Source organism: Bos indicus x Bos taurus, chromosome 10, assembly GCF_003369695.1.
Source record: "Bos indicus x Bos taurus breed Angus x Brahman F1 hybrid chromosome 10, Bos_hybrid_MaternalHap_v2.0, whole genome shotgun sequence".
Classification (NCBI taxonomy): domain Eukaryota; kingdom Metazoa; phylum Chordata; class Mammalia; order Artiodactyla; family Bovidae; genus Bos; species Bos indicus x Bos taurus.
The window spans coordinates 45,454,890-45,481,829 of record NC_040085.1 but is presented as its reverse complement, the minus strand read 5'-3'; the positions used below and the strand labels follow the sequence as shown (position 1 = coordinate 45,481,829).

At 37.9% G+C, this 26,940-nt stretch overlaps 1 protein-coding gene across 3 annotated transcripts in view; it reads right to left on the bottom strand.

Annotated features, from left to right (window-relative positions):
• Positions 1 to 26,940, bottom strand: part of ADAM10 (ADAM metallopeptidase domain 10) — a 143,587-nt gene that overhangs the window by 44,168 nt on the left and 72,479 nt on the right. For all 3 annotated transcript variants that reach the window (XM_027553890.1, XM_027553891.1, XM_027553892.1), the window contains 2 exons: positions 11,372 to 11,472; positions 865 to 1,014 (listed from right to left, as the gene is read on the bottom strand). In XM_027553890.1, the coding sequence (XP_027409691.1) occupies positions 865 to 1,014; positions 11,372 to 11,472 (251 nt within the window). The remainder of the gene's footprint in view (positions 1 to 864; positions 1,015 to 11,371; positions 11,473 to 26,940) is intronic.

The following is a 26,940-nucleotide window of genomic DNA, read 5'->3' as shown; positions in this document are numbered from 1 at the left end:
CCTGATGTGAAGAGCTGATTCATTTGAAAAGACCCTGGTGCTGGGAAAGATTGAAGGCAGGAGAAGGGGACGAGAAAGGATGAGATGGTTGGATGCCATCACAACTCAATGGACATGAGTTTGAGTAAATTCCAGGAGTTAGTGATGGACAGGGAAACCTGGCATGCTGCATGCAGTCCATGGGGTCGCAAAGAGTCGGACACGACTGAGTGACTGAACTGAACTAAATTGAAGGGTTGAAAAGATACAAATGCAGATAATAGTGTAACTATAGAGTGGGCTTCTCTGGTGGCTCAGACAGTAAAGAATCTGTCTGCAATGTGGGAGGACCTGGGTTCTATCCTTGGGTGGGGAAGATCCCTCAGAGGAGGGCATGGCAACCCACTCCTGTATACTTGCCTGGAGAATCCCCATGGACAGAGCAGCCTAGTGGGCTACAGTCCACAGGGTTGTAAAAATTCACACACAACTGAGCAACTAAGCACACAGCACACAGAGTGTTAAGTATAATGAGAATACAGAATAGAAATTAAATACTCTTATTAGGATTCTTCTACCTTTCTCTCCTTTAAGACCACAAATGATAATCTGACCCTCTTTTCAAAGCTAAGCTCCAGTGCCATCATCTTCTTCATGAAATCATTGTCTTAAATCTCTCTTTTGAACGACACTAAAATATCCTAACTGGTCTTTCAGTTATTTGTGTTCTTATCTTACATATTTTATCACATCACAACTGAAAATACATACTCTTTACTTTTCCAAAATGAGATATGTACTAACTTTAACTTTTAGAGGAAAACACAGGTATAATGAAACAATATGAGAATATCAAAACTAAAATAGTAGCAAAATTATAGATACCTGGGCAATCACAGCTTCTCGTGTTCCGTAATATTTAAAGAACAGATGATCAGTCTGAATATAAAGCTGACAAGTATTTTTTTCAGCTACAGTTGTACGTTTTTTCCTCAGGAGTTCTGGACCATTAATAGCATGTTTTTCTTGAGGTGTCTATATGTCAAAAGAGTTATTTCTGATCATTAGCATGTTTCACTATCATAATTTATATAATCAATGATATACATTTTAAACAACTTCATTTTCTACTTCATATGTAAGACCACAGGTTATTTCCTCACACTGTTAAAAATTCCTAAACAGCACTTTCAGTCTCGTAATGTTCTACTTTATAGATGATTTATTTATTCAAACAATTCTTTAACTTTGAAACATTTTCAAAACATACCATTTAATATGTAATCATGTGTGTGTGTGTGTATACACATAAAGCAAGTCTTACAGTAGTCTATAATACTTTGACATCTTCCTCTACCAATCTATCACCCAGCTGTGTCAAATTTAGCATCTAAGTACTTAGGGCATCTGCCCACATTACCTCTAGTCCATCACATTAGCCCAAGCCACCATCACTTACTACCTAGAGTACTGCACTAAGAGTGATGGGAATCCATCTCTGTCCATGGCTGATCTTCAATCTGATCTTCAAACTGCAATCTCTTCAAAACATGATTTTGAAAATATTACCCATCTGCACCTGTATTTCAAATGACTTCCTATCACTCTAAGAATAAAATCATAAACCCTTTAGATGCACCACCTAGTCAACACTACAGACTTTGTTTACCTGTTCAGTTTTGTCCCATTCCACAGTACTTCACAGAGACCTTACAACACTACCCAACTCTAGCTCTCTCTGCTACAGCTAAACAGAACTTCTTTCCAATCCTGCAACACGTCATCTGTATCCCTTCACAGTATTTTGCACATGGGGATACTGCCTTCCCTGATCTAGTCCACTTCTTTCTTCAGACTTAGCAAAGGTTAAATCACCCATATTACACCTCACAGAACCATGGACCCATGTCCATCACAGTTAATCATGTGGTTATTCATCTTCTGTCCCCCGTCCACCACCATGACTTCAACCACTAGAATATGAGTTCTGGAAAGAAGAAATTATCTCTGTGTTTGCTTCTTACTATACTGCTAGCTGGCAACACACACTTCACAGGCAAATGGCAGACACTCAATAAGTATTTGTTTAAAGAAATAACACTGCTGTTGAATCTAAAGATTTAAGTATTTGCTGACATCTAAAAGCACCATGCTAAGTGAACTGTAATGACAGTAATTGAGAGTTCAACTTAAATTTTAAGCCACAATTCCAAATTTACACTCACATTTTATAATTTCCTTCTCCCTTGACAACTCCATGTTTGTTCTCTTAGTTACTGTCTTCATTGTACTTTTATCTATTTTCACTCAGTACATCATTCTAGGATGGCAGTTACTGTTTCAGCACATTCCATTGTCTTCTGGTTTCAACTGTTTCCAATGAGAAACGAGCTGTCATTTTTACTGCTGCTTCTTTGAAGGTGACTGGACTTTTTACTGGTTGTTTTTAAGAGTGTATCTTTTGGTCTTTAGACTTTTCTAATACTGTGTAAAGTATTATTTTCTTCATGAAAGATTTTTCCTGAACTAATAACAGGGTTTACTAAATTTGTTGTTTGATTTTCTCTGTCATATGTGGAAAATTCTCAGCCACTATCTGTCTCTACTTCACTCTCATTTTTTCTCCTTCTGAGATATCAATTATACATACTTTAGAACTTTCTGATGTGTCACTATGTCTCTTAAACTCATTTCTGTATTTTCTACCCATTTGTTTCCATGGTTTACTCTTTTTTCTTATGACATACTATCCAGGTCTAAGTTCACCAAATTCTTAGTTTCTGTTATTATATTTTTCAGTTCTAGAATTTCCATTAGGTTCTTCTGTTCACTTCCAATTTTCTGCTGAAATTTTTAATTTTGTCTTTATGTACTTGAATATATTAAAGTCTATCTATGTCTGATCATTTCATTATTCAGATACCTTTAGGTTGTTAACATGTCTGACACCTCAGCTATACCTTTTTGAGGGTGTACACCTGTCATTTATCTTTCTTTTTAAATTTCTATTTCTTATTTTTCGGTCGTGCCATACCATGAGGCATGTGGGATCTTTGACCAGGGATCAAAACCATCCTCCTTCTAGTGTCTTAACCACTGGACCACCAAGAGAGACCCTGTCATTTAATCCTGAATGACTAACGTTTAGTTAAGTAATTTTTTCCCTCTCTTCTACCATGTTGTCTCATTTGTTAATATGCTGATTATTCTGAACTCAGGGCTGGACAATGTACATGGAAAATCATAGACATAATCTGAGGCTTCAAGTAATGATATCTTTTTCAAGATCTATTAATATTTTCACTTCCGGCAAGCAATGAGGCTCGGTGTGTTAGTAATCCTCCATTACCTTAATTCAGTCAGAGATTAAGATGTGGTGAGAAACTCTAACCCCTGTGAGGGGAGGTAGAACACTTTCTGATTCACTTTCACTTCTAGAGAGCAGCCCTTCCTTCATTCACGATCTCAACATAAAGTCCCTAAACAGTATTTTTATCTTTAGCCTCAAGAACCTGGAGACTTCTACTCAGGAACTGGAAGATATAGCTAGAGAAAAAGTAGCCCAAAGTGTCAGGGTCACTTTCCTAAGTGTCCTTTTTCTCCCCCAAAGATCTGTCCCCACACTTTTTCAGAGACCTGTTAATTCTCTAATGCCTTGAAACAAATACACACATATGCAAATACAAATATATATAAACACATTTTTGTAATATTCATATTTTGAAGTCAGGTTGGTTTCTATTAGCTTTTCTAAGCAGGAGGACTACTTCTCTATTTTTGAAAACAATTCTTTGTCAATGTCATGTATTGTTAACATAGTCTCAGAGTTCATAGTCTTCACTGTAAGGTGTCCTTCACTCTTAATTTTCATATAGTGAAATATACCAATTTTTTAGTAGTCAACGATTTCATTCCTTATTAAAGAGTTTCTCTATCTCAAAATACAAAATATTTTTTAATATCTTCTTTTGTCAAGTGTCTTTTCAAACGCTTTTGCCCATTTTTTAATTGAGGTTTATGTATTTCTTTTTAATTGAGTTCTTGGGCTTCCTCTGAGGCTCAGATGGTAAAGAATCCACCTGCAATGCAAAAGACCTGGGTTGGATCCCTAGGTTGGGAAGATCCCTTGGAGAAGGGAAAGGACCCACTCCAGTATTCTGGCCTGGAGAATTCCATGGATTGCATAGTCCATGTGATTGCAAAGAATCAGACATGACTTTCACTTTCACTTTAAGAGTTCTTATTATATTCTGGAGAGGCCTTCTGTTAGATACACGTACTGTTGACATTTTGCTCACAGTCTGTGGCTTCTTTTTACATTTTCTTAACTATATCTTTTGAGAAGTTCTTAATTTAACAGAGTCAAACTTGTAATTTTGGGCTGGGGGGGCAGGCTATTTTTCTGTCCTAAGAAACTGTTTTCTATTCCAAAGTTGGAAAAATTTCTACGCTTTAATCTAGAAGTTTATGTTTTACCTTTATGCAGATTTATCATCAATTTTGTATAAGGTATAATGGTATAAACAGGCTTCCCAGGTGGCTCAGTGGGTAAAGAATCCACCTGCAATGCAGGAGACACAGGCAGATTTGAGTTCAATCCCCAGGTCGGTAAGATCCCCTAAAGAAGGGCACGGCAACCAACTCTAGTATTCTTGCCTGGAGAATCCCATGGACAGAGGAGCCTGGTGGCCTACAGTCCATAGGGTCACAAAGAGTCAGACGCAACTGAAGCGCCTGAGCACACAGCACATAGAGTATAAATTGAGGTTGTTGTTTGTTTTTTTTTACAGTACTATTTGTCAGACCTTCCCTGATAGCTCAGTAGATAAAGAATCCGCCTGCAATGCAGAGGACGCCGATTTGATTCCTGGATCAGGAAGATCTGCTGGAGAAGGGAAAGGTTACCCACTCCAGGATTATTGGGCTTCCTTTGTGGCTCAGTTGGTAAAAAAATCTACCTGCAAATACAGGGACCTGGGTTCGATCCCTGGGTTGGGAAGATCCCCTGGAGAAGGGAAAGGCTACCACTCCAGTATTCTTGTCTGGAGAATTCCATGGACTGTATAGTCCATGGGGTTGCAAAGAGTCACATACAACTGAGTGACTTTCACTTTTACTTTCATTTGTGAGACCACTCTTCTGTCCTTTAAATTACTTTGGGACTTTTGTGAAATTTAACAGACCATTCGGATATGGACTCTCTATTCCATTCCATAACCTGTAATAAATCTATGCCGAGGTCAGGATGATACCATCTTGATGACTGCAGCTTTATAGTTAAGTCTCAAATTCAGGTAGTGTAAGTCCTCTGGCTTTTGTTCTTTCTTGAAAATTGTTTTGCCTGTTCTAGGTCCTTTACATTTCCACATAACTTTGAAAATCTATTTGTTCATTACTAGCTAAATCCTCACGGGAGGATTATACCTGATTCCTTCATTATAATCACTATTCTCTTCTCTTTGTTTTCAGTAATTTTTGAATATATTAGTAACAGTTATTTTAAAGTCCTTGTATGGTAATGCCTGTAATTTCTAGTCTGTTTCTACCTGGTTGTTTTTTTTGTCCTGATCATGGATCACATATTTCAACTTCTTGAGCTTGTCGTCATCCAGCAATGTTTTCTGAACGTCTTACATTCTAAATGTTACATCACTAAGTATCTACATTCAGCGTCCTTTTTTAACAAGCACTATTGAGCATCGTTCTATTCAGTTCAGTCTCTCAGTTGTGTCTGAAGCTTTGCAACACCATGGACTGCAGCACGCCACGCCTCCCTGTCCATCACCAACTCCCAGAGTTTACTCAAAGTCATGTCCATTGAGTCTGTGGTACCATCCAACCATCTCATCCTCTGCATTCCCCTTCTCCTTCCACCTTCAATCTTTCCCTGCATCTAGGTTTTCTCCAATGAGTTAAATCTTCGCATCAGATGCCCAAAGTATTGGAGTTTCAGCTTCAACATCAGTCCTTCCAATGAACATTCAGGACTGATTTCCTTTACGATTGATTGGTTCGATCTCCCTGCAATCAAAGGGACCCGCAAGTATCTTCTCCAACACCACAGTTCAAAAGCATCAATTCTCTGGCACTCAGCTTTCTTTATAGTCCAACTCTCACATCCATATATGACTACTGGAAAAACCATAGCTTTGGCTACACAGACCTCTGTTGGCAAAGTAATGTCTCTGCTTTTTAATATGCTGTCTAGGGTGGTCACAGCTTTGCTTCCAAGGAGTAAGAATCTTTTAATTTCATGGCTGCAGTCACCATCTGCAGTGATTTTGGAACCCAAAAAATGAAGTCTCTCACTGTCTCCAATGGGACCAGATGCCATTTTTTGAATGTTGAGCTAACTCTCCTCTTTCACTTTCATCAAGAGGCTCTAGTTCTTCTTCACTTTCTGCCAAAAGGGTGGTGTCATCTGCATATCTGAAGTTATATATATTTCTCCTGACAATCTTGATTCCAGCTTGTGCTTCATCTAGCCCAGTATTTCTCATGATGTAATCTGCAATATAAGTTAAATAAGCAGGGTGACAACATACAGCCTTAACATACTCCTTTCCCGATTTGGAACTAGTTTGTTGTTCCATGACCACCCAGTTCTAACTGTTGCTTCCTGACCTGCATACAGATTTCTCAAGAGGCAGGTCAGGTGGTCTGATATTCCCATCTCTTTCAGAATTTTCCACAGTTTGTGGTGATCCACACAGTCAAAGAATTTGGCACAGTCAATAAAGCAGAAATAGATGTTTTTCTGGAACTCTCTTGCTTCTTCCATGATCCAGCAGATGTTGGCAATTTGATCTCTGGTTCCTCTGCCTTTTCTAAAACCAGCTTGAACATTTGGAAGTTCACGCTTCACGTACTGCTGAAGTCTGGCTTGGAGAATTTTGAGCATTACTTTACTAGCGAGTGAGATGAGTGCAATTGTGTGGTAGTCTGAGCTTTCTGTGACATTGCCTTTCTTTGGGATTGGAATGAAAACTGACCTTTTCCAGTCCTGTGGCCACTGCTGAGTTTTCCAGATTTGCTGGCATATATAGTGCAGCACTTTCACAGCATCATCTTCTAGGATTTGAAATAGCTCAACTGGAATTCCATCACCTCCACTAGCTTTGTTCATAGTGATGCATCCTAAGCCCCACTTGACTTCACTTTCCATGATGTCTGGCCATAGCTGAGTGATCACATCATCATGATTATCTGAAGATCTTATTATTGTGAGGCTCTTTTTTGTACAGTTCTTCTGTGTATTCTTTCCACCTCTTCTTAATATCTTCTGCTTCTGTTAGGTCCATACCATTTCTGTCCTTTATTGAGCCCATCTTTGCATGAAATGTTCCCTTGGTATCTCTAATTTTCTTGAAGAGATCTCTAGTCTTTCCCATTCTATTATTTTCCTCTATTTCTTTGCACTGATAACTGAGGAAGGCTTTCTTATCTCTCCTTGCTATTCTTTGGAACTCCACATTCAAATGGGTATATCTTTCCTTTTCTCCTTTGCTTTTCACTTCTCTTCTTTTCACAGCTATTTTTAAGGCCTCCTCAGACAGCCATTTCACTTTTTTGCATGTCTTTTTCTTGGGGATGGTCTTGCTCCCTTGTCTCCTGTATAATGTCACAAACCTCTGTCCATAGTTCTTCTATCTATCAGGTCTAACCTGTCTATCAAATCTATCCACTCTGTCTATCAGATCTGACCCCTTGAATCTATTTCTCACTTCTACTGAATAATAGTAAGGGATTTGATTTATGTCATACTTGAATGGTCTCGTGGTTTTCCCTACTTTCTTCAATTTAACTCTGAATTTGGCAACAAGGTGTTCATGATCTGAGCCACAGTCAGCTCTTGGTCTTGTTTCTGCTGACTGTATAGAATTTCTCCATCTTTGACTGCAAAGAATACAATCAATCTGATTTTGGTATTGACCATCTGGTGATGTCCATGTGTAGAGTCTTCTCTTGTGTTATTGGAAGAGGGTGTTTGCTATGACCAGTGTGTTCTCTTGGCAAAACTCTATTAGCCTTTGCCCTGCTTCATTCCGTATTCCAAGGCCAAATTTGCCTGTTATTCCAGGTGTTTCTTGACTTCCTACTTTTGCATTCCAGTCCCCTATAATGAAAAGGACATCTTTTTTGGCTGTTAGTTCTAGAAGGTCTTGTAGGTCTTCATAGAACCGTTCAACTTCAGCTTCTTCAGCATTACTGGTCGAGGCACAGACTTGGATTACCATGATACTGAATGGTTTGCCTTGGAAATGAAGAGATCATTCTGTCATTTTTGACACTGGATCCAAGTACTGCATTTCAGACTCTCTTGTTGACTATTATGGCTTCTCCATTTCTTCGAAGGGATTCTTGCCCACAGTAGTAGATATAATGGTCATCTGAGTTAAATTCACCCATTCCAGTTCATTTGAGTTTGCTGATTCCTAAAATGTCGATGTTCACTCTTGCCATCTCCTATTTGACCACTTCCAATTTGCCTTGATTCATGGACCTAACATTCCAGGTTCCTATGCAATACTGCTCTTTACAGCATCAGACTTTGCTTCTATCACCGGTCACATCCACAACTGGGTGTTGTTTTTGCTTTGGCTCCATCGCTTCATTCTTTCTGGAGTTATTTCTCCACTGATCTCCAGTAGCATATTGGGCACCTACCGACCTGGGGAGTTCATCTTTCAGTGTCCTATCTTTTTGCCTTTTCATACTGCTCATGTGGTTTTCAAGGGAAGAATAGTGAAGTGGTTTGCCATTCCCTTCTCCAGTGAGAAGACAGGCAGCTAATTTACTTGAAAAGAACTTTGATCTTTCTGAAGCTTGGTTTTTCAGCTTAGTCAGTACAGGTCTGGAGTACTCCTTTAGACTGGGGTGAGATTAGCTTATTCCAAGCATGGACTGGGACTTCTACCAAGTACAATTTTTGATAGTTGTTTAGTTTATAGATTTCTCAGGAGTTTTTCTTTCTCGGGTAGTTTTCTCATAGAATCTCACCGTGTGTGTGCATAGGTTGGAATCCAGCTAAGATTCAAGGTGACCACTGTGCAGATATCTAGAGCTTATCAGCTTAGCTCCCTCTTCCTCCCAGGTACTATGTCCATAAATCCAGATACCTTAGCCTTTCTGAACCTTAACCTATCTCTTCAACTCTGCAAGAGTGCTATGCATTTCGAACTCTTCTTGAGGCGCCCTTCATTGTGCCATTCCTGAAATTTTGCCTCCAGTCAAAAAGTCATAGAAATCAGAGATATTTATTTCTCCTTTCTCAGGGATGTCAATCCTGCATTGCCTGTTGGCCAATATTTGAAAATAATTGGGGCTTTTTTTTTTTTTTGGTTTTGGTTTTCCAGTTGTTTTTTGCAGAATGGCTAGTTGGATGCCAGTCACTTTAGCATAACTGGAAAGGGAAATTTCCACCCACTTGTGCTACTAAGAGTTTCAAAGTTTTTGTTTCAGACATGTGGTACTTACCGAGTTTTGTTTTAACTATAGTATGAGGTAAAGATACAACTTCATTTTTTCTCCAAATGGATAAACATTTTTGGGGGGCTCCATGTATTCAACAGTCTCTATTTTTCCTTTGAGATTTTATCTCTACCACATAACAAAGTTTCATATCTGTATGGATCTGGACAATTAATTTTATCCCTCTGGTCAATCTGTTCATTCCTATGCTAAAAGTACTCTCTCTGTTATTTTAGTAAGTCTTAATATCTTCCAGGGTAAATCTTTTTCTTGTTCACCATCTTTAGATGGGCCTTATTTCTTCTTAGCCTTCACTTTTTCTTGAAACATTTTAGATCCATCAAGTGCTATGATCCATCAAGTGCTATGAATAATCATGCTGTAATTTACATGGAACTGCATTGAATGAATAAAGCAATATGAGGAAAATTAATGTTTTTCTATTAGCTATCAGTTCCATTAATACAGTGTATCTCTCCATAATAAAATCAGTCACCTGTAACATTTCTTACAAAGTTTCATAATTTTCCTTATATAGGTCTTTCTTTGCTACATTTACTCTTTGATACATGATATTCTTGACACTATTTTTAATGATGTCCATTCTTGAATTACATTTTTGGTGGTCTACTGCTAATATAAAAAAATACATAAACTTCTTTTGTATATTAATGTTATATCTAGCCACTGATAAACTCTATTATACCTAGCAATCTATGGTTTCAGCCTATCTATCCACATTGCCAACACATCCATACAAGTGACTATCATTTCTCAACTGAATAATTGCAACAACTTCTAATTAGTCTCCCAGTCTCTAGTTTTTCACCCCTAGCCTGAAGCTAAGAATTCTTTACTGGTACGGCTATCTCTCTGGCCTTGTATACACTGTTCCTTCTCTTTCCATCTCTTCGTGGTCAATCTAACTTCTCCTTATTCTTTCAGTTTCTGATTATTGTCCTCAAACACTTTCGGGGCTAGGTTAACTAGTCTTTTTGTGGGTAGAATACCACCCACAAGCATTAACTCTTCACTTAATTCTTTATTTCTTACTACCTTCAATTTTTCTGTGTCTCCAGTTAAACCATAAACTTTGTGAGGATAATTTGCTTCATCTTAATTTCCACATATTTCCAGAACCTGCCACAGATATTCTAATATATGGGAGATCAACAGAAAATTGTTCAATGAATATAAGAATAAAATCTCACTTAGACTTGAAAGACCCATTTGAAATGGTATAATCTCATGCCATGCTGCAGATTAAAAAACATACAAATTTGCATTTGTGACTCAAGAAATGTTAATCTACCCTACTACTTTTAGAAAGGATGTTTAAAATACATGATAAATGTTTTTACTATAAAAACAAAACTTTAAAAAGTTTAAACTTGTGTTTTAAATAACTACAAAACTATCACCTATGAATAAAATAAAATCAAAAAAGAATCAAAGGTCAATAGTCAACAGCAGAAAAACTTACAATTAAAATGTTAAAAGCACTGTGATTTTTATTAGGGTAACTAACCATCTGAGTTTGCTTAGACCCATGATTTTCAATGGTAAAATGATGTCCCAGGCAAACCTGAGGAAGTTGGTCACTCTAATTTTCATACTAATATGAACACTGACATTTATATTAAACACATATTCAGATTGAATACTTTTAATTTTATGATAAATCATGTAAGAGAATATTTTGGACATGTTATGATTTGGGGGTCATGCAGATTGTATTCAAACCTCAGCATCACATTTTTTATTATAAGCAAGTTATTTGGCCTCTTTGAGCATTAAGAAATATAAATATTTTCTGATAATATAAATATTTTAGAAATCCTAGAACATACATGTTAAATGCAGAAACACACGCACAACTTCACTTTCATTTATTAAACACAAACTTGTATTAAAATCTTACCTGTGTTACTTCTTCTACACCAGTCATCTGGTACTTCCTCATTCTTTCAAACACTGAATGATCTGCACAACCCCCCTGTGGACCATATTTATGGGGATACTCTAAAACACAAAGAAGAAATGCTATTACTCTCACATGTTAAGATATCACCAATTATCTTATAAACAAAAATGTAACCGTCATAATTCATGAAAGCCACAAATGCTTACTGAGCACCAATGGGAAAGGCATTATGCTAGGTATTCTAATTTTAAAATATGACAAGTGAGGACTTCCCTGGTGGTCCACTGGTTAAGAAACCATGCTCCCAATGCAGGAGGTCCAGGTTCGATTCCTGGTCAGGGAATTAGAACCCACAACTAAGAGTTCACATGCTGCAACCAAAGATCCCACATGCCACACCTAAGACCTGGCATAGCCAAATAAATGAACTTCCTTTTTTAAAAAGTCTGGCAGATTCCAAAGTTCTCCTTCAACATCACTGGTCTCTAGGCTTTTTTCATATGAGTGATTTGTGAGGTCTAAAAAAGAACAATAACCGTTCTTTATTCTGCATTTAAATTTCCAAACCTTGCCCACTTCAGATATATAGAGCATTTTAAGACTGCAATTTACTTCATTTTGTAATTTATAACTTTCCCTTCAAACACATTAAATTTCTTATTCTGCAAATATATAAAACTACTTCAATCTGAACTAGTTAGGCTAATACAATATTTATCTGTTTGAATTCCTTCAATGAATACCAACTAGCCTTAAAGGAAAGTAATCTAGAAACATGCTCCATGGCGTGGTAAAAGTAGACTGAGTTTAAACTTCTTCAATGTATAATTCAAGTGAATGCTTTACAGAGCAGTAACTATTTTATCATCATTTGTTTTCCCTTTCTAATTAAAGTGATTAATTTTGCTTTAACTGAATTGTTTCTATTTACAGACAGCTGTTCAATTTAGTGTAGTCATTTAAAAGTTTATTCCACTCTCTCAGTTCACATACTTCTCCCTTGTTAGGTTCGTCTTAGTTCATGAACATATTTTATAACTCAATCTAGTACCCATAATTAAGAGAACCTTATAAGGTTCGCCTTAGTTCATGAACATGTTTTATAGTACCCATAATTTATCTACTACCCATAATTAAGAGAACCTTATAAGGTTCGCCTTAGTTCATGAACATATTTTATAGTACCCATAATTAATCTAGTACCCATAATTAAGAGAACCTTATAAGGTTCGCCTTAGTTCATGAACATATTTTATAACTCAATCTAGTATCCATAATTAAGAGAATTGTCAAAATAAAATACCAAGACATGGGTGAGAGGGGAAGCACTAAAACATCTATAAGTAGCTATAGTTATAATACACAAAATTATAATTAAAAACACTTTCTTGAGTAAATCTAGAACCTAAAGTGGACACTAGTGACCTATTCCATAAGAAATACTAATTAAATATTACAATATAAATCTAAACTAGCTGGTAGGAGGCAGGGGTTATGGTCAACCTATCTACACTGATATAGTAGCTCTGATTTAAACTTTAGTTTTTACTAGAGGTCAAGACTGCAACAGCTGTAAAATTCCCACCAATAAATGTGGAAGAAATGACAGACTTAAAAATTTACCATTTTACAACTCCATATGCATAAGCTGATATACGCATTATCAGATCCTTGATATACGCAAGGATCACCCATTCCCAGGTGGCACCAGTGGTAAAGAATCTGCCTGCCAATACAGGAGATGAAGGAGACCTGGATTTGATCCCTGGAGGAGGGCATGGCAACCCACTCCATATTCTTGCCTGGGAAATCCCATGGACAGAGGAGCCTGGTGGGCTACAGTCCACGGGGTTGCAAAGAGTTGGACATGACTGAAGCAACTTAGCATTAAGGGGTACTAAAGCCATTAGGTCAAAATGTACAATAACAGGATATTCACAGTTCCTGAAAGTATCACCCCATAGGTGGTGGTTTAGTCATTAAGTTGTGTCTGACTCTTGTGACCCCAGACTGTAGCCCCCTTGGCTCCTCCATCCCTGGGATTTCCCAGACAAGAATACTGGAGTGGGTAGCCATTTCTTTTTCGAGGGGACGTTCCCAACCCAGGGATCGAACCTGTGTCTCCTGCACTGCAGGTGAATCTGAATGGCTGGAAACAGACAAACTGAGAACGGCAAGAGTAAAATTGGCACCAACTAAAGTAGCCTAGATTCCTGAGTCATTTCTTGAAAAAAAGCTGACTGATGATGAATATTCACATTAAACTGTTACAATAGTGAGAAGAGGTTTCAGCGCATTTTGTCATTTAATTTGGGACTGTCTGGTACTGCAGGCAGCATTACCTTATACACAGTAAAAAGTTTTGTTAAGCAGAATAGAAGAACTCATTCTATATCTGAGCTGCACTGGCATTTAGCAAAGTTTTCCTGTCACAGTCAATATCAAAATACTCTTGGCCCAGCATATCAGAAAATGTTTAGCAGTATTCGTATTTACCACTATTTCCTGAATATTTTCATCTTAAACTAGTTTTCACTTATCCCAAGATACAACTTTTGCCCCCGAAAAAAATCAGTCATATGGTTAAGTTGAAGACTGATACCTACATAGACTCTACAACACTCAGAATAAACATTTTGCATGTCTAGAGAAATAAGTGCTATTATCACTTTTCAAACAGTTTTTTGAGAGAATTTACTCAATCAAGATTTTCAGTTTTAGAAACCAAAAAGCTGTGAGGTTCATTAGGAATCTAGTTATAAGTCCCCCACATAACAAATACGTCAAAACAACATTTTTTGTTTTCATATATAATTCAGTTTAACTAACACACTTCAAAATATAGTGAAATCAGTTGATATGCCTGATTTTATTCAAATTTAAGAAATACCAAATATCATAACATAATCATGACAGATATTAGGATTTACCTTTCATTCAAAGCATACCATAAAATGCATTTTGAACCTCTTCCTACACAGGCACAAAAGAGCTGCTACAAAGTACTTTTGGAAGAGACAATTTCCTCGCCAACACTTGAACAAATTATATGTGTATAGCATTTAACTTGGAGAAGGCAATGGCACCCCACTCCAGTACTCTTGCCTGGAAAATCTCATGGATGGAGGAGCCTGGTAGGCTGCAGTCCATGGGGTTGCGAAGAGTCGGACATGACTGAGCAACTTCACTTTCACTTTTCACTTTCCTGTATTGGAGAAGGAAATGGCAACCCACTTCAGTGTTCTTGCCTGGAGAATCCCAGGGATGGGGGAGCCTGGTGGCTGCCATCTATGGGGTCACACAGAGTCGGACACGACTGAAGTGACTTAGCAGCAGCAGCATTTAACTAAACATCTTACAAAACTGAGGAACGGAACAAAAATATCACTATCTTAAACAACTGTAACATCATTTTTAACGCAATGATAAGGGAAGTCAACAAACAATATTTATGTCTGATTTACATATAGTCAGCATTCTCTATTATTAGGATATATAGTATCCCAATAAAATATATCTTCCGGATATTAATAATGTTGAATACTAAGCACATCAGCACTCTGCATCATCAATATACCGGTACTGGTGCTAGGCATGTGACTGTTAGGATTAAGGTAATCGAGTAACTACTGTCTAATGGGTATCTCATGTACTTGATAAAATACACAGTTGACTTACATATGTAAACATATACAAATATACACACATATGTATTTGTGACATTGTAAATACAGGTGATATTGGAGTCAATCTCTTCCCTACCACTCCTCCACATGATCAGAAGTCAGGCAAATACTGGTATAATACCATACCATCAATAGGCTAATATATCAGCAGGAGTTGACAGGAAGCCAGTAGAACAACCATCCATCTAGCAGGCTATCACTCCCCAGTAAAAAGATAGCCTGGATTCAAAAGTAAGATTGCTCTGCCCCTATCTCACCCCTAATAGGCTGCATTTGGCTGGCATCAAGGGAGTCCTTAATGTTGCACAAAATCACTTCCTCTGGTCCATCATGACAGGGGTCAAGAGAATCAGTCTGCAGCACTCCTCACCTCTATCAGGAGGATTCCAGCAAATACCAAGGGAAACCCCAGAACGGTCCCTGTTCATAGGAAGACATTCCCCTGGCCCCACTTCCTTAAAGACTCACAACTGTCTATCATTTTCTGCCTTGGGCCCATTAGAACTATTTTCACTGGGGCTCAGCTTTTATGGTCATGAGACTATACCACCAAATACTTCAATTTACTGTAAGTATTTGCAGCCTCCAAATCACTACTTCCCTCTATTATCTTATTTTTAGCTCCTAATTCACCATCACTCTCTCAGACACCACTCCATCATAATTCTTAGTGATTTCAACATTCAGGTTGATGATCCTTAAATACACTACCTTTTCTCCAATGGTCTTCTCCTACCTCGATTTCTCACTTACATGGTCATACTTGTGAACCTGTCAACACTAATTACCGAAACCTCTTCTTAATCTCAATTTCCTCATCCTACTTTCTTTCCACCACTCATCTTTTCAGAACATTCCCCCTTAGACTTAGGCAATCCTTCAACATCTCAAAAACCCTTCAATCCACCAATGCTACTATCCTGTCCACTACTGGATATTCTCTTTCTCTTTATTCAGCTTAAATCCCAGAGTCAATCATTATTATAATTACTCCATTCATTTACTTTAAACTCCCTTGCCACCTCCTCTTCCCAACTCTCAAACAAAACCTGTTAAAATTCAACTCTCTACTTTAAAAAAAAAAAAAAAATCAACTCTCTACCTGTACCCCTCCAGTTGAATGAAGCTGGAGAAGAAAATGGTAACTATACCTATTCTCATTCAAAAATTATAATCTGTAACTTCAAGCAGTTCCTTTATGCCACCTGGCAATCATATTGCATTTCCAGAGACCCTTCTCAATCCTATTTCACTGTTTAACTTTACCACATTAGTTGTTCAGTCCCTAAGTCGTGTCCGACTCTGTGACACCATGGACTGTGGCACAACAGGCTTCCCAGTCCTTCACTATCTCCTTGAGTTTGCTCAAACTCATGTCCATTCAGTCAGTGATGCCATCCAACCATCTCATCCTCTGCCACCCCCTTCTCCTCCTGCCCTCAATCTTTCCCAGCAACACGGTCTTTTCCAATGAGTTGGCTCTTACCACATCAGTACAGGCAATAAAATTGACCAAGCAAGCTGAACCTATGCAAAGTGATCTTAATAATCAATGGAGGAAATTACAACTGTTCCATGACCTTCAAAAATTTGTCAAAATATTGAAACTCTATTATTTATAAATGTGTAGGGAAAAAAAATAAGACTATTTATATTTAGTACACCGTAATATAAAACATTAGAAACATCAAGAGTTAGTACATTTAAAAGAACTTCAGTTCAGTTCAGTCTCTGAGTTGTGTCCGACTCTTTGCAACCCCATGAACCGCAGCACGCCAGGCCTCCCTGTCCATCACCAACTCCCAGAGTTCACCGAGACGCACGTCCATCGAGTCAGTGATGCCATCCAGCCATCTCATCCTCTGTCGTCCCCTTCTCCTCCTGCCCCCAATCCCTCCCAGCATCAGAGTCATTTCCAATGAGTCAACTCTTCACATGAGGTGGCCAAAGTACTGGAGTTTCAGCTTTAGCATCATTCCTTCCAAAGAACACCCAGGGCTGATCTCCTTCAGAATGGACTGGTTGGATCTCCTTGCAGTCCAAGGGACTCTCAAGAGTCTTCTCCAACACCACAGTTCAAAAGCATCAATTCTTCGGCGCTCAGCCGCCTTCACAGTCAACCCTTACATCCATACATGACCACAGGAAAAACCATAGCCTTGACTAGACGAACCTTTGTTGGCAAAGGAATGTCTCTGCGTTTGAATATGCTATCTAGGTTGGTCATAACTTTCCTTCCAAGGAGTAAGCGTCTTTTAATTTCATGGCTGCAGTCACAATCTGCAGTGATTTTGGAGGCCAAAAAAATAAAGTCTGACACTGTTTCCACTGTTTTCCCATCTATTTCCCATGAAGTGATGGGGAAAGAACTAGAACTAGAACTAGAGTGTTAAAAGAACTAGAGTGTTTTATTTCTTTGTAAATTGTATTTTATCATGAATTTTAAATATACATTCTTTTGGAAAGCCTGATATTTAGGATTAAAAAAAAAGTTTCCAAAGTCACAAAACAGTATTATATATGCTTCAAAATCTGTCAGCACAATACTCTCTCAATAGAAAAAACAAGAAACAAGTATAAAATGTTTCCCATATACTTTAAAAACTTCTAAAAGAGCCTATTTTCCCTGGTCACCACATAAACTATGAAAATGAACAATGACATTTCCCTCTAAAATTACTGACAATATAATCCCCATTTCTAGAAAAAGCCTTTGTTCGACTAATGAATAAGCCCTCATTGAGATGCTAAATCATAGGATGCACTGTAGTTCCCCTGAAAAGGCCAAACAGCATATTCTTTCACAAAGAATGAGTCATTGGTGTAGAATATTCAGCCTATTTAAAACAAAGATCAGCTTTAAATCTAAGGCCTTTCTTCCAGTTCCTTTGCATGCCAACCTCTTGCTTTTGCTTTGTTGTAGGAGGCACAGATATAAATAATACATATATTGTGATACCACCTCAAGCAGGAAATAGCTCTAATTAACTCTCAATCATCCACTCCAGGAAGGGGAAATATTTACAGTTCAGATCATCTGCCCCAACAGAGTCACACATAAAACACCCACTTCTCCCTAGATACTAACTACAGTAGACTTAACGTCCTCGCTACTCCCAGCAAGCCATCCCTCCCTCAATGTGACTGCCAGGTTAGGAATTTTACTGCAGAATCCAAAGGCTTAGCTATAGATAACTCTCTAACAATCAAAACTTGGTATAATTTCTCTAATAATGAAACAGTTCAGTGTCATTTCGAGGGCCTCAGAAGAGCTCTGGTATACCATAGTCCTTTATGTCTCAGTGCAGAGAAGAATTCAGTAAGAGCAAAGTGATAGATAAGAAGTGATTTATTAGAATAGGACCCTTGTGAGGCTTACAAGCAGGCAGGGAGAAATGCCACGTCCCGAGTACTTACTGGGCTAGTTTCGTAGTCAGGAAAAGTGGAGGGGGGTGGAAAACTTTGTCTTTCTTGAGTAAACATCATCTTTCCATCATTAGTTTCTCCTCCAGGTTGGGCAGGGGAATTTTCTTATCCCTCCATGGTCAAGCTAAGTCCACAAATTGTTTTTTATGTGTACAAAGAGCATGTCCCAGGGACCATTAACTTACTGAGCTCACTGGGCAATCAATACGTGGGTCTCATCCTACCACTGTTTTACTGTTTGGGGGCATGTCCCATGCGTCTGTTGCATGGTTTTGTTGCTAAGAAAGCTGGCTTGGTTTTGTCGTTAAGCAAACCTGCTTTCTTGAGTAATCATTAAATTATAGGGTTCTCTCACTTTTTTCTACTTAAAATCCTCTAGGCAGGATCAACTATCTAATCATTTGTCCTTTTACTCTGTCTCTATCAATAATACACTATGAATCACTAAATTAATCAAATAACCCAACTTTTATGCTAGTCAGTGAATTTAAAAGAGAGTGGCTCCACAGACAGTTACTGTACAAAAACTTGCTTTGCTAGTATCTGAAAGGTAGATTGGTGAGGTCCTTTCCCATGAAAATGCCATTTATTCCCAAAGCTGCCAAAAACCAGCAAGGATTCACTGAAACAGTAAAAAGAAGAGGAGGCTTTTTTTTTTCCCCCCTTTTCAAGGAGAGACGGTGAGTTTGAAGGAATGGAAGAATGGGTCAGGCAGCCCCCAAATATCCTTCCCCCTTCTAATTCTAGTGGACAGAGGTCCTTTCCCTCTTTCCCCATCCCTCACAACCAGTCTCTGTTTGGGGAGAGTGGCGAGACCAGGAAAAGAAAGGTATAGTATGAATGTCCCTGGGAAGGAGAGTAAGCTAAAGTCCCCTTTTCCACATGCTCTCACAACACTGATCTCCAAAGAAATAGAAACTTGGAGCTGGTCCAGGCATGTCCCTTCCCACCTATAGTTTTTAAGATGGGCTGGTGCTGGGGGCCAAGGGAGTCATGGGAATCAGGTCAATAGGAAATGTGCTGCTCTACTATTCTGATCAGCAGACTCTAGAGGGCATTAGGACAAAAACTCTGCTTTGTTCATCACTGTATCCAACATATCTAGAAGTGTCTTGTACAGATTAGACACTCAAACAATATTAACTATTAAACTAATCTATCATTAAACCTATAAATCTTAAAACTGAAATGGAATGAAAACTTGTATCATACTGATTTAAAGTGACCATTAACTCGATTTATTTGATTTGGCACTATAAACCTACACACAGAAAACAGATCACTCCAGGCCAAAGACGCTAGTTTCTTTTCTGAAGTTCCTGAGCTGCAACAGCTAAAAATAAATATGGTCCAGCCAGAATAATATTTATCTTTCTCCTATTATCACAGATTCTTATCTCCAGCAGTCAAAAGTCTACCCCTATCTTCAAGGTTCAAGTTAAATGCCACCTCCACTGGGAATCTTCCTACATATTCCTATGGGTCCCCCAGTGCATACCAGTGCTTTGAGGACATTTCTGATACAAAATTTATCACATTGTGACTCTCAATTATAAACTGAGACTATTCCTGAAGGTTTAAAAAGAAGTCTCAATCGTTCCTGTATATTCCCAAATCAATAAACACTTGTTAAATTTAATTTTTCAGTCAGCAGCTGATTTTCATGCCTCTTTTCAAAGGTCATCAATTAACTAAAGATCCGTAAATTGTTGGCTCCAACAACATCCTTTTAACCTTCATTCTACCTGCACTGTCTATCATTATGTTCTATATCTCTAACTACTTTACAGATTGACTATAAAATAGGGCACATTCAAAATTAGGGCCTGTATGCACATAAATTTCCTAATTAAATGTTAGTGTTATTCCTAATTTTATTAATTCACTTACAAAACTAATAATGGGAGGGAAAAACTATTATTATCAAACATAAGCAACACAAGAATAAATGACACAAGAATATATACCATCAAAGAGCTTATAGTCTAGCTGGGGTGTCAGATATGTAAACAAGAATTCCATTTAATTATCTGCTTGCTAAACATTAAGTCTCTCCGCAATCATCCACAGTTTATTAAATAATGGTTGAATTTAATTTACTCATCCAGCCAACAGCAATTTTCCTTCCATGCCTCTTCTCAAAGGTCATCATATGACCAATGATCTGAATTCAAAACATACAGAGGACTCACCAATATATCCATAGAAGTAAAGAGAGGATACCCAGAATTAAGGGGCCAGAAAGGGTTTCCAGGACATTATACTTGGATTATATTTTGAAGGATGAGTGTGGGTTTGGCCAAGAGAGAATTTATACATAAGTAACATGAGCATTTGTTCTGCTCTTTTGTTTCTACAAGGCTTGTCTTAAATTTCCAAAATGTCCCCTCTTTAGAGTTAAGTTAAGCCAGTTTTAAGGAGTATATAACATATAATTGCATTGCATAAAATTCTGCTGCTGCTAAGTCGCTTCAGTTGTATCCGACTGTGTGACCCCATAGACGGCAGCTCCCCAGGCTCCCCCATCCCTGGGATTCTCCAGGCAAGAACACTGGAGTGGGTTGCCATTTCCTTCTCCAATACATCAAAGTGAAAAGTGAAAGTGAAGTCGCTCAGTCATGTCCGACTCCTAGCGACCCCATGGACTGCAGCCCACCAGGCTCCTCTGCCCATGGGATTTTCCAGGCAAGAGTACTGGAGTGGGGCGCCATTGCCTTCTCCGACATAAAATTCTAGATAATGCAAACTCACCTACAGATTGGTGCCTGAGGAAAGAGAGATGGGAAGAAAAGAAGGACTACGCTGAGGAGAAGGAAGCAACTGGGGGCAATGAATATGTATACTATTCTTGATTATGGTGACAGTTTCACAGATATATACATACGTTTAAAATTACCAAACTGTATATTTTACATAGTAACAGTTTATTTTATGTCAATTTTTCCTCAATAAAATTGTTTAAAGAAAGACAAGACAACCAAAGACAACGTATAAGCTTCAACTGCATCCTATATATATGTTTTTTTTAATGTCACTTTTGTGGAGCAATTAGAGAAATAGGCCTACAGACTATATTAGCACATTATTACATCAATGTTAAGTTTCTAGGTAGAAAAGTATAAATCTGTACAATTTTCTTAGAAAGTCATCTGGCAATATACAATATGCTGAGGGCAAAAATTATGCACAAAAATGTGCACTGCAATAATAAAAAAAGAGTAAACAATCTAGTTGTCCATTTAGTTGATGAGTTGATAAATAATATATTCATCAATGAAACAACTAAATACTACGCAGGCATTAAGGCATTAAAAAGGTAGGGCTACCCTCACCTTCAAAAAAAAGAGGGCTGTATTTATTGGTATAGAAACAAATATAAGATATATAAATGAAATTTTAAATGGTTAAGGCTATTCACTAAAATGCTAATGGTGATTGACACACTTCATCTTCTAATTAATTCACAAGCAAAAATGTCTATTTTATATAGTCATTTCATAATCAGAACAGAGAGGGCGATGGCACCCACTCCAGTACTCTCGCCTGGAGAATCCCACAGGCAGAGGAGCCTTGCAGGCTGCAGTCCATGGGGTCACTAAGAGTCGGACACAACTGAGAGACTTCACCTTCACTTTTCACTTTCATACATCAGAGAAGGAAATGGCAACCCACTCCAGTGTTCTTGCCTGGAGAATCCCAGGGACGGGGGAGCCTGGTGGGCTGCCGTCTATGGGGTCGCACAGAGTTGGACATGACTGAAGTGACTTAGCAGCAGCAGAAGCATAATAAGAAAAGCTAAGAATATTTCCAGCTTTGGAGAAACAGTAGTTTGGAATTATCAAATTTTGGAAGAAATAAGGAATGTTAACAATGTAACACCTTCATTTTATAACATGAAGAAAATGAGACCCAGGAAAAGAAGGTTCCTTCCCTGCCTAAGGTACAAAGCTATTCTACAACATCACCCTGCTTTCCCCTCAAACTGCCTTCTCACACACGTGCCATGCCTCGGTGCTCTAATGCAGTGACTTGTGTGCTTTCTCCCACGTCTCTCACTAACTTCTGTGATTTAAAGTAAATGAATTAAACTCAAAAACAATTGTAACTGTTGATCTACAAGGTCATCTTTAAATCTATGATTCTGTAAGGGAGCAAAATTTGACACCCAAAAATGTCTTTCATTGGTATTTTTTAGCTTTAATTTTTATTTGCTTAAGTTATGAAAGTATGATAACATATTTATAGGAGACTTGGAAAATACAGAACAAAGTTACATATAGTTTCACTATATATTACAATTATTTTTTAAGTGCAGAAACTAAGATTTTCATTTGGAATTTCAATACCAAACTCTAAAAAATTAAAAGAATGAATATAGAGAAGTAGAAGGATATAGTAAACCTGAAAAGCTCTGTCAACCGATTCAATGTAATTAAGATTTATACAATTTTCACACAACAGTAGGATACAAATTATATTCAAGTTCCCATTAATTTTAAACTAGGAGACACTGGAACATACAGAGGGACATAAAACAAGGTGCAAAAATTTCATGGTCTAAAGGTATTGAAATCATACACAGTCTTTCTCTTATCACTATGGAATTATGTTATAAATCAGTATCAAAAGATATGAAAATAACCCACATATTTTCAAGTGCATGTGACATTTACGAAGAAAGCACTTCAACTTGGCCATCAAAAGCCTCAATAAAGTTAGACTGAAAAAAACACAGAGGGTGACTACAGAGATGAAAGCATCTAAATGAGAAATTAGTAGCAAAATGAGAAATTAATATTCAAGATACTTTAAACAAAATCCCATGTATTTGAAAATTAAATTTCTACTATTAAATGATGGGTGTATTTAAGAAGCCATAACAAGAAAAATTAGAAAATACTTGTTTTTGTCTTTTTATCCTAATATAAATTTATTTATTTTAATTGGAGGCTAATTACCTTACAATATTGTATTGGTTTTGCCATACATTGACATGAATCCGCCACGGGAGTACACGTGTTCCCCATCTTGAACCCCCCCTCCCGCCTCCCTCCCCGTACCATCCCTCTGGGTCACCCCAATGCACCAGCCCCAAGAATACTGTATCCTCATCGAACCTGGACTGGTGATTCGTTTCTTATATGATATTATACATGTTTCAATGCCATTCTCCCAAATCATCCCACCCTCTCCCTCTCCCATAGAGTCCAAAAGACTGTTCTACACATCTGTGTCTCTTTTGTTGTCTCCCATAAAGGGTTATCATTCCATCTTTCTAAATTCCATATATATGCATTAGTATACTGTATTGGTGTTTTTCTTTCTGGCTTACTTCAGTCTGTATAATAGGCTCCAGTTTCATCCACCTCATTAGAACTGATTCAAATGTATTCTTTTTAATGGCTGAGTAATACCATTGTGTATATGTACCACAGCTTTCTTATCCATTCGTCTGCTGCTGGACATCTAGGTTGCTTCCATATCCTGGCTATTATAAACAGGGCTGCGATGAACAGAGGTACACGTGTCTCTTTCAATTCTGATTTCCTCAGTGTGTATGCCCAGCAATGGTATTGCTGGTTCGTATGGCATTTTTATAGAATAAAAATGAAAAGAGAATTTACCAGAATCTGTTGCATGCAGCTGAAGCCAATCAATGCAATTAAATACCATGCAGAGTCTTGAAGAAAGTATGAAAACAAATAATGGACACTGGCATAAAATTTTGTGAAATTTGAAGAAAATCTGTACTTAGTTATTAATACTGTATCACTTGGTAATTTCCTGTTCATTTGTTTTACAACATACTACAAAATGTCTTTCTTTGGCATACAGATTATTTTAGACCAATTATTTTTAAGAAAGAGGAATACTCAAGAAGTCTTTCTTTTTACCTCCCCTTTAATGGCCTGAAAGAATTTAGATAAAGGGCCTGGTCTAGGAAGAGCACTATCAACACAGAGATCTACAGAATATATGGAGTAGGTATGGCAGGAGGAACTCAGCAGGGCCTAGAGATCAAAGTCCTCTCTGGATCCCACTGTCCCTGCGTGGCACAGCAAACACCTGTTTACCTAACATTTGCTCTCCCATCTTCCTGTAATTTTTTTTGCTCCCCTTTTAAGTACCAAACCCTTAGCCTCTTCACCTCTGAAATGCCATATAAATCTCAACTGCCTAAGTTGTTCTGGGGTCTCATTTTCCTGATGAAGACCTTGTATGTACATAATTAAATTTGATATTCTTCTTCTTCTTTTAAAATTCTTACATCAGCTAGAAGAACATAAACAGAGCACAGGGAAATTTTTTTCTTCCCCAACAAAATCCAAGACTCTACAGTTGCTGAAAGCAGTAAAATCCACATTAATGAATTCCTAGTCTAATATTTGAATATAAATATAAGATACAAGATTGCTTACCAAGATATCTAATCTCCAAATTTATAAACCATGAACAGAATTTTTACATTTTATAATGAATATGATATCACAATGTAAAGAAGTTCTTTACAGGGCCCAAGTCTTAGACCAATGTCTTTAGACACACTTACAAGGTCACTAAACATAAACATCAAGCACTGAATTGTGCTAGAAGAGATGTGAAATATAAACATATACACACTTTTAATGATACTTCAATTAGTTTTTCTATAAATCATCACTCATAAAAGTTGAACCTGAAATGTAAATTTACTCTATTTTCCAGTAGCAAACATAGCCACAATTCTGCAAAATCAATGATACCAAAAATAAAGCCTTCAGTTCAGTTCAGTCACTCAGTCATGTCCGACTCTTTGTGACCCCATGAACTGCAGTACACCAGGCCTCCCTGCCCATTACCAACTCCTGGAGTTCACTCAAACTCACGTCCATCGAGTCGGTGACGCCATCCAGCCATCTCACCCTCTGTCATCCCCTTCTCCTCCTGCCCTCAATCCCTCCCAGCATCAGAGTCTTTTCCAATAAGTCAACTCTTCGCATGAGGTGGCCAAAGTACTGGAGCTTCAGCTTTAGCATCATTCCTTCCAAAGAAATCCCAGGGCTGATCTCCTTCAGAATGGACTGGTTGGATCTCCTTGCAGTCCAAGAGACTCTCAAGAGTCTTCTCCAACACCACAGTTCAAAAGCATCAATTCTTCAGCACTCAGTTTTCTTCACAGTCCAACTCTCACATCCATACATGACTAATGGAAAAACCATAGCCTTGACTAGATGGACCTTTGTTGGCAAAGTAATGTCTCTGCTTTTGAAATCTTTTTAATCCTCACAATAATTGTCTTTACTGTCAAAGTCCTTTGACTTTAGCCCCTTTAAACAAGTCTCTCCTAACTTACAATGTAACTAATAATGTACTGGAGGAAGTCAGGATACATGGATCCTTGCCATGAAAATATCTTGCCCAAGCTGTTTAATAAGACTCTTTAGGCTTCAGTTTTGGGCTTCCAAGGTGACACAGTGGTAAAGAACCCACCTGCCAATGCAGGAGACGCAAGAGATGTGGGTTTGATCCCTGGGTTGGGAAGAACCCCTGGAGAAGGAAATGGCAACCTACTCCAATATTCTTGCCTGGAAAATTCCATGAACAGAGGAGCCTGGTGGGCTACAGTCCACAGGGTCACAAAGGATTAAACACACCTGAGCATGCACCTAGTGCCGTTACTGCTAAGTCACTTCAGTCGTGTCCGACTCTGTGCGACCCCATAGACAGCAGCCCACCAGGCTCCCCCGTCCCTGGGATTCTCCAGGCAAGAACACTGGAGTGGGTTGCCATTTCCTTCTCCAATGCATGAAAATGAAAAGTGAAAGTCAAGTCGTTCAGTCGTGTCTGACTCTTCGCAACCCCATGGACTGCAGCCTACCAGGCTCCTCCGTCCATGGGATTTTCCAGGCAAGAGTACTGGAGTCGGGTGCCATCGCCTTCTCCGGAGCATGCGCCTACATGCACACAGACTTCAGTTTCCATCATCTTCAAACTTAAGAGTTTAGAAGTAATTCTCATGCCTTTTGCAACAGTACTAAAATTACAGAATTCCATTAAATTCAGAACTATCAATACACCAATCTTCCAGTCTATTCCAAAAAACTCTTTTTCATGAACAGCTTGCCGATTGAGGTATGAAGAAGAAACAATGTCCCCCAAAAGAAAATCCTGATTTTTTAAACACACATGGTTATGAAGTCTTAATTTAAAACTTTTATTCTTCTTACTATCAAATATCTACAAACTTTTTCCAAACTCTCAAAACCTGTAACTTAACAGTATAGTGAGAACATATTCAAACTGCATCCTTAACGTAATATTCAGGTGTACAATGAATTAAATTTTTTATTCAATCTTTTTGTAAAACTATAACAAAACACTGCAAAACAAAATCATGACGTAATATTTCTCAGAAGAAAAAGAACAAAATTTCCAAATATAATTTTACTTTCTAAGGTGAGTTTTAAAACTGTT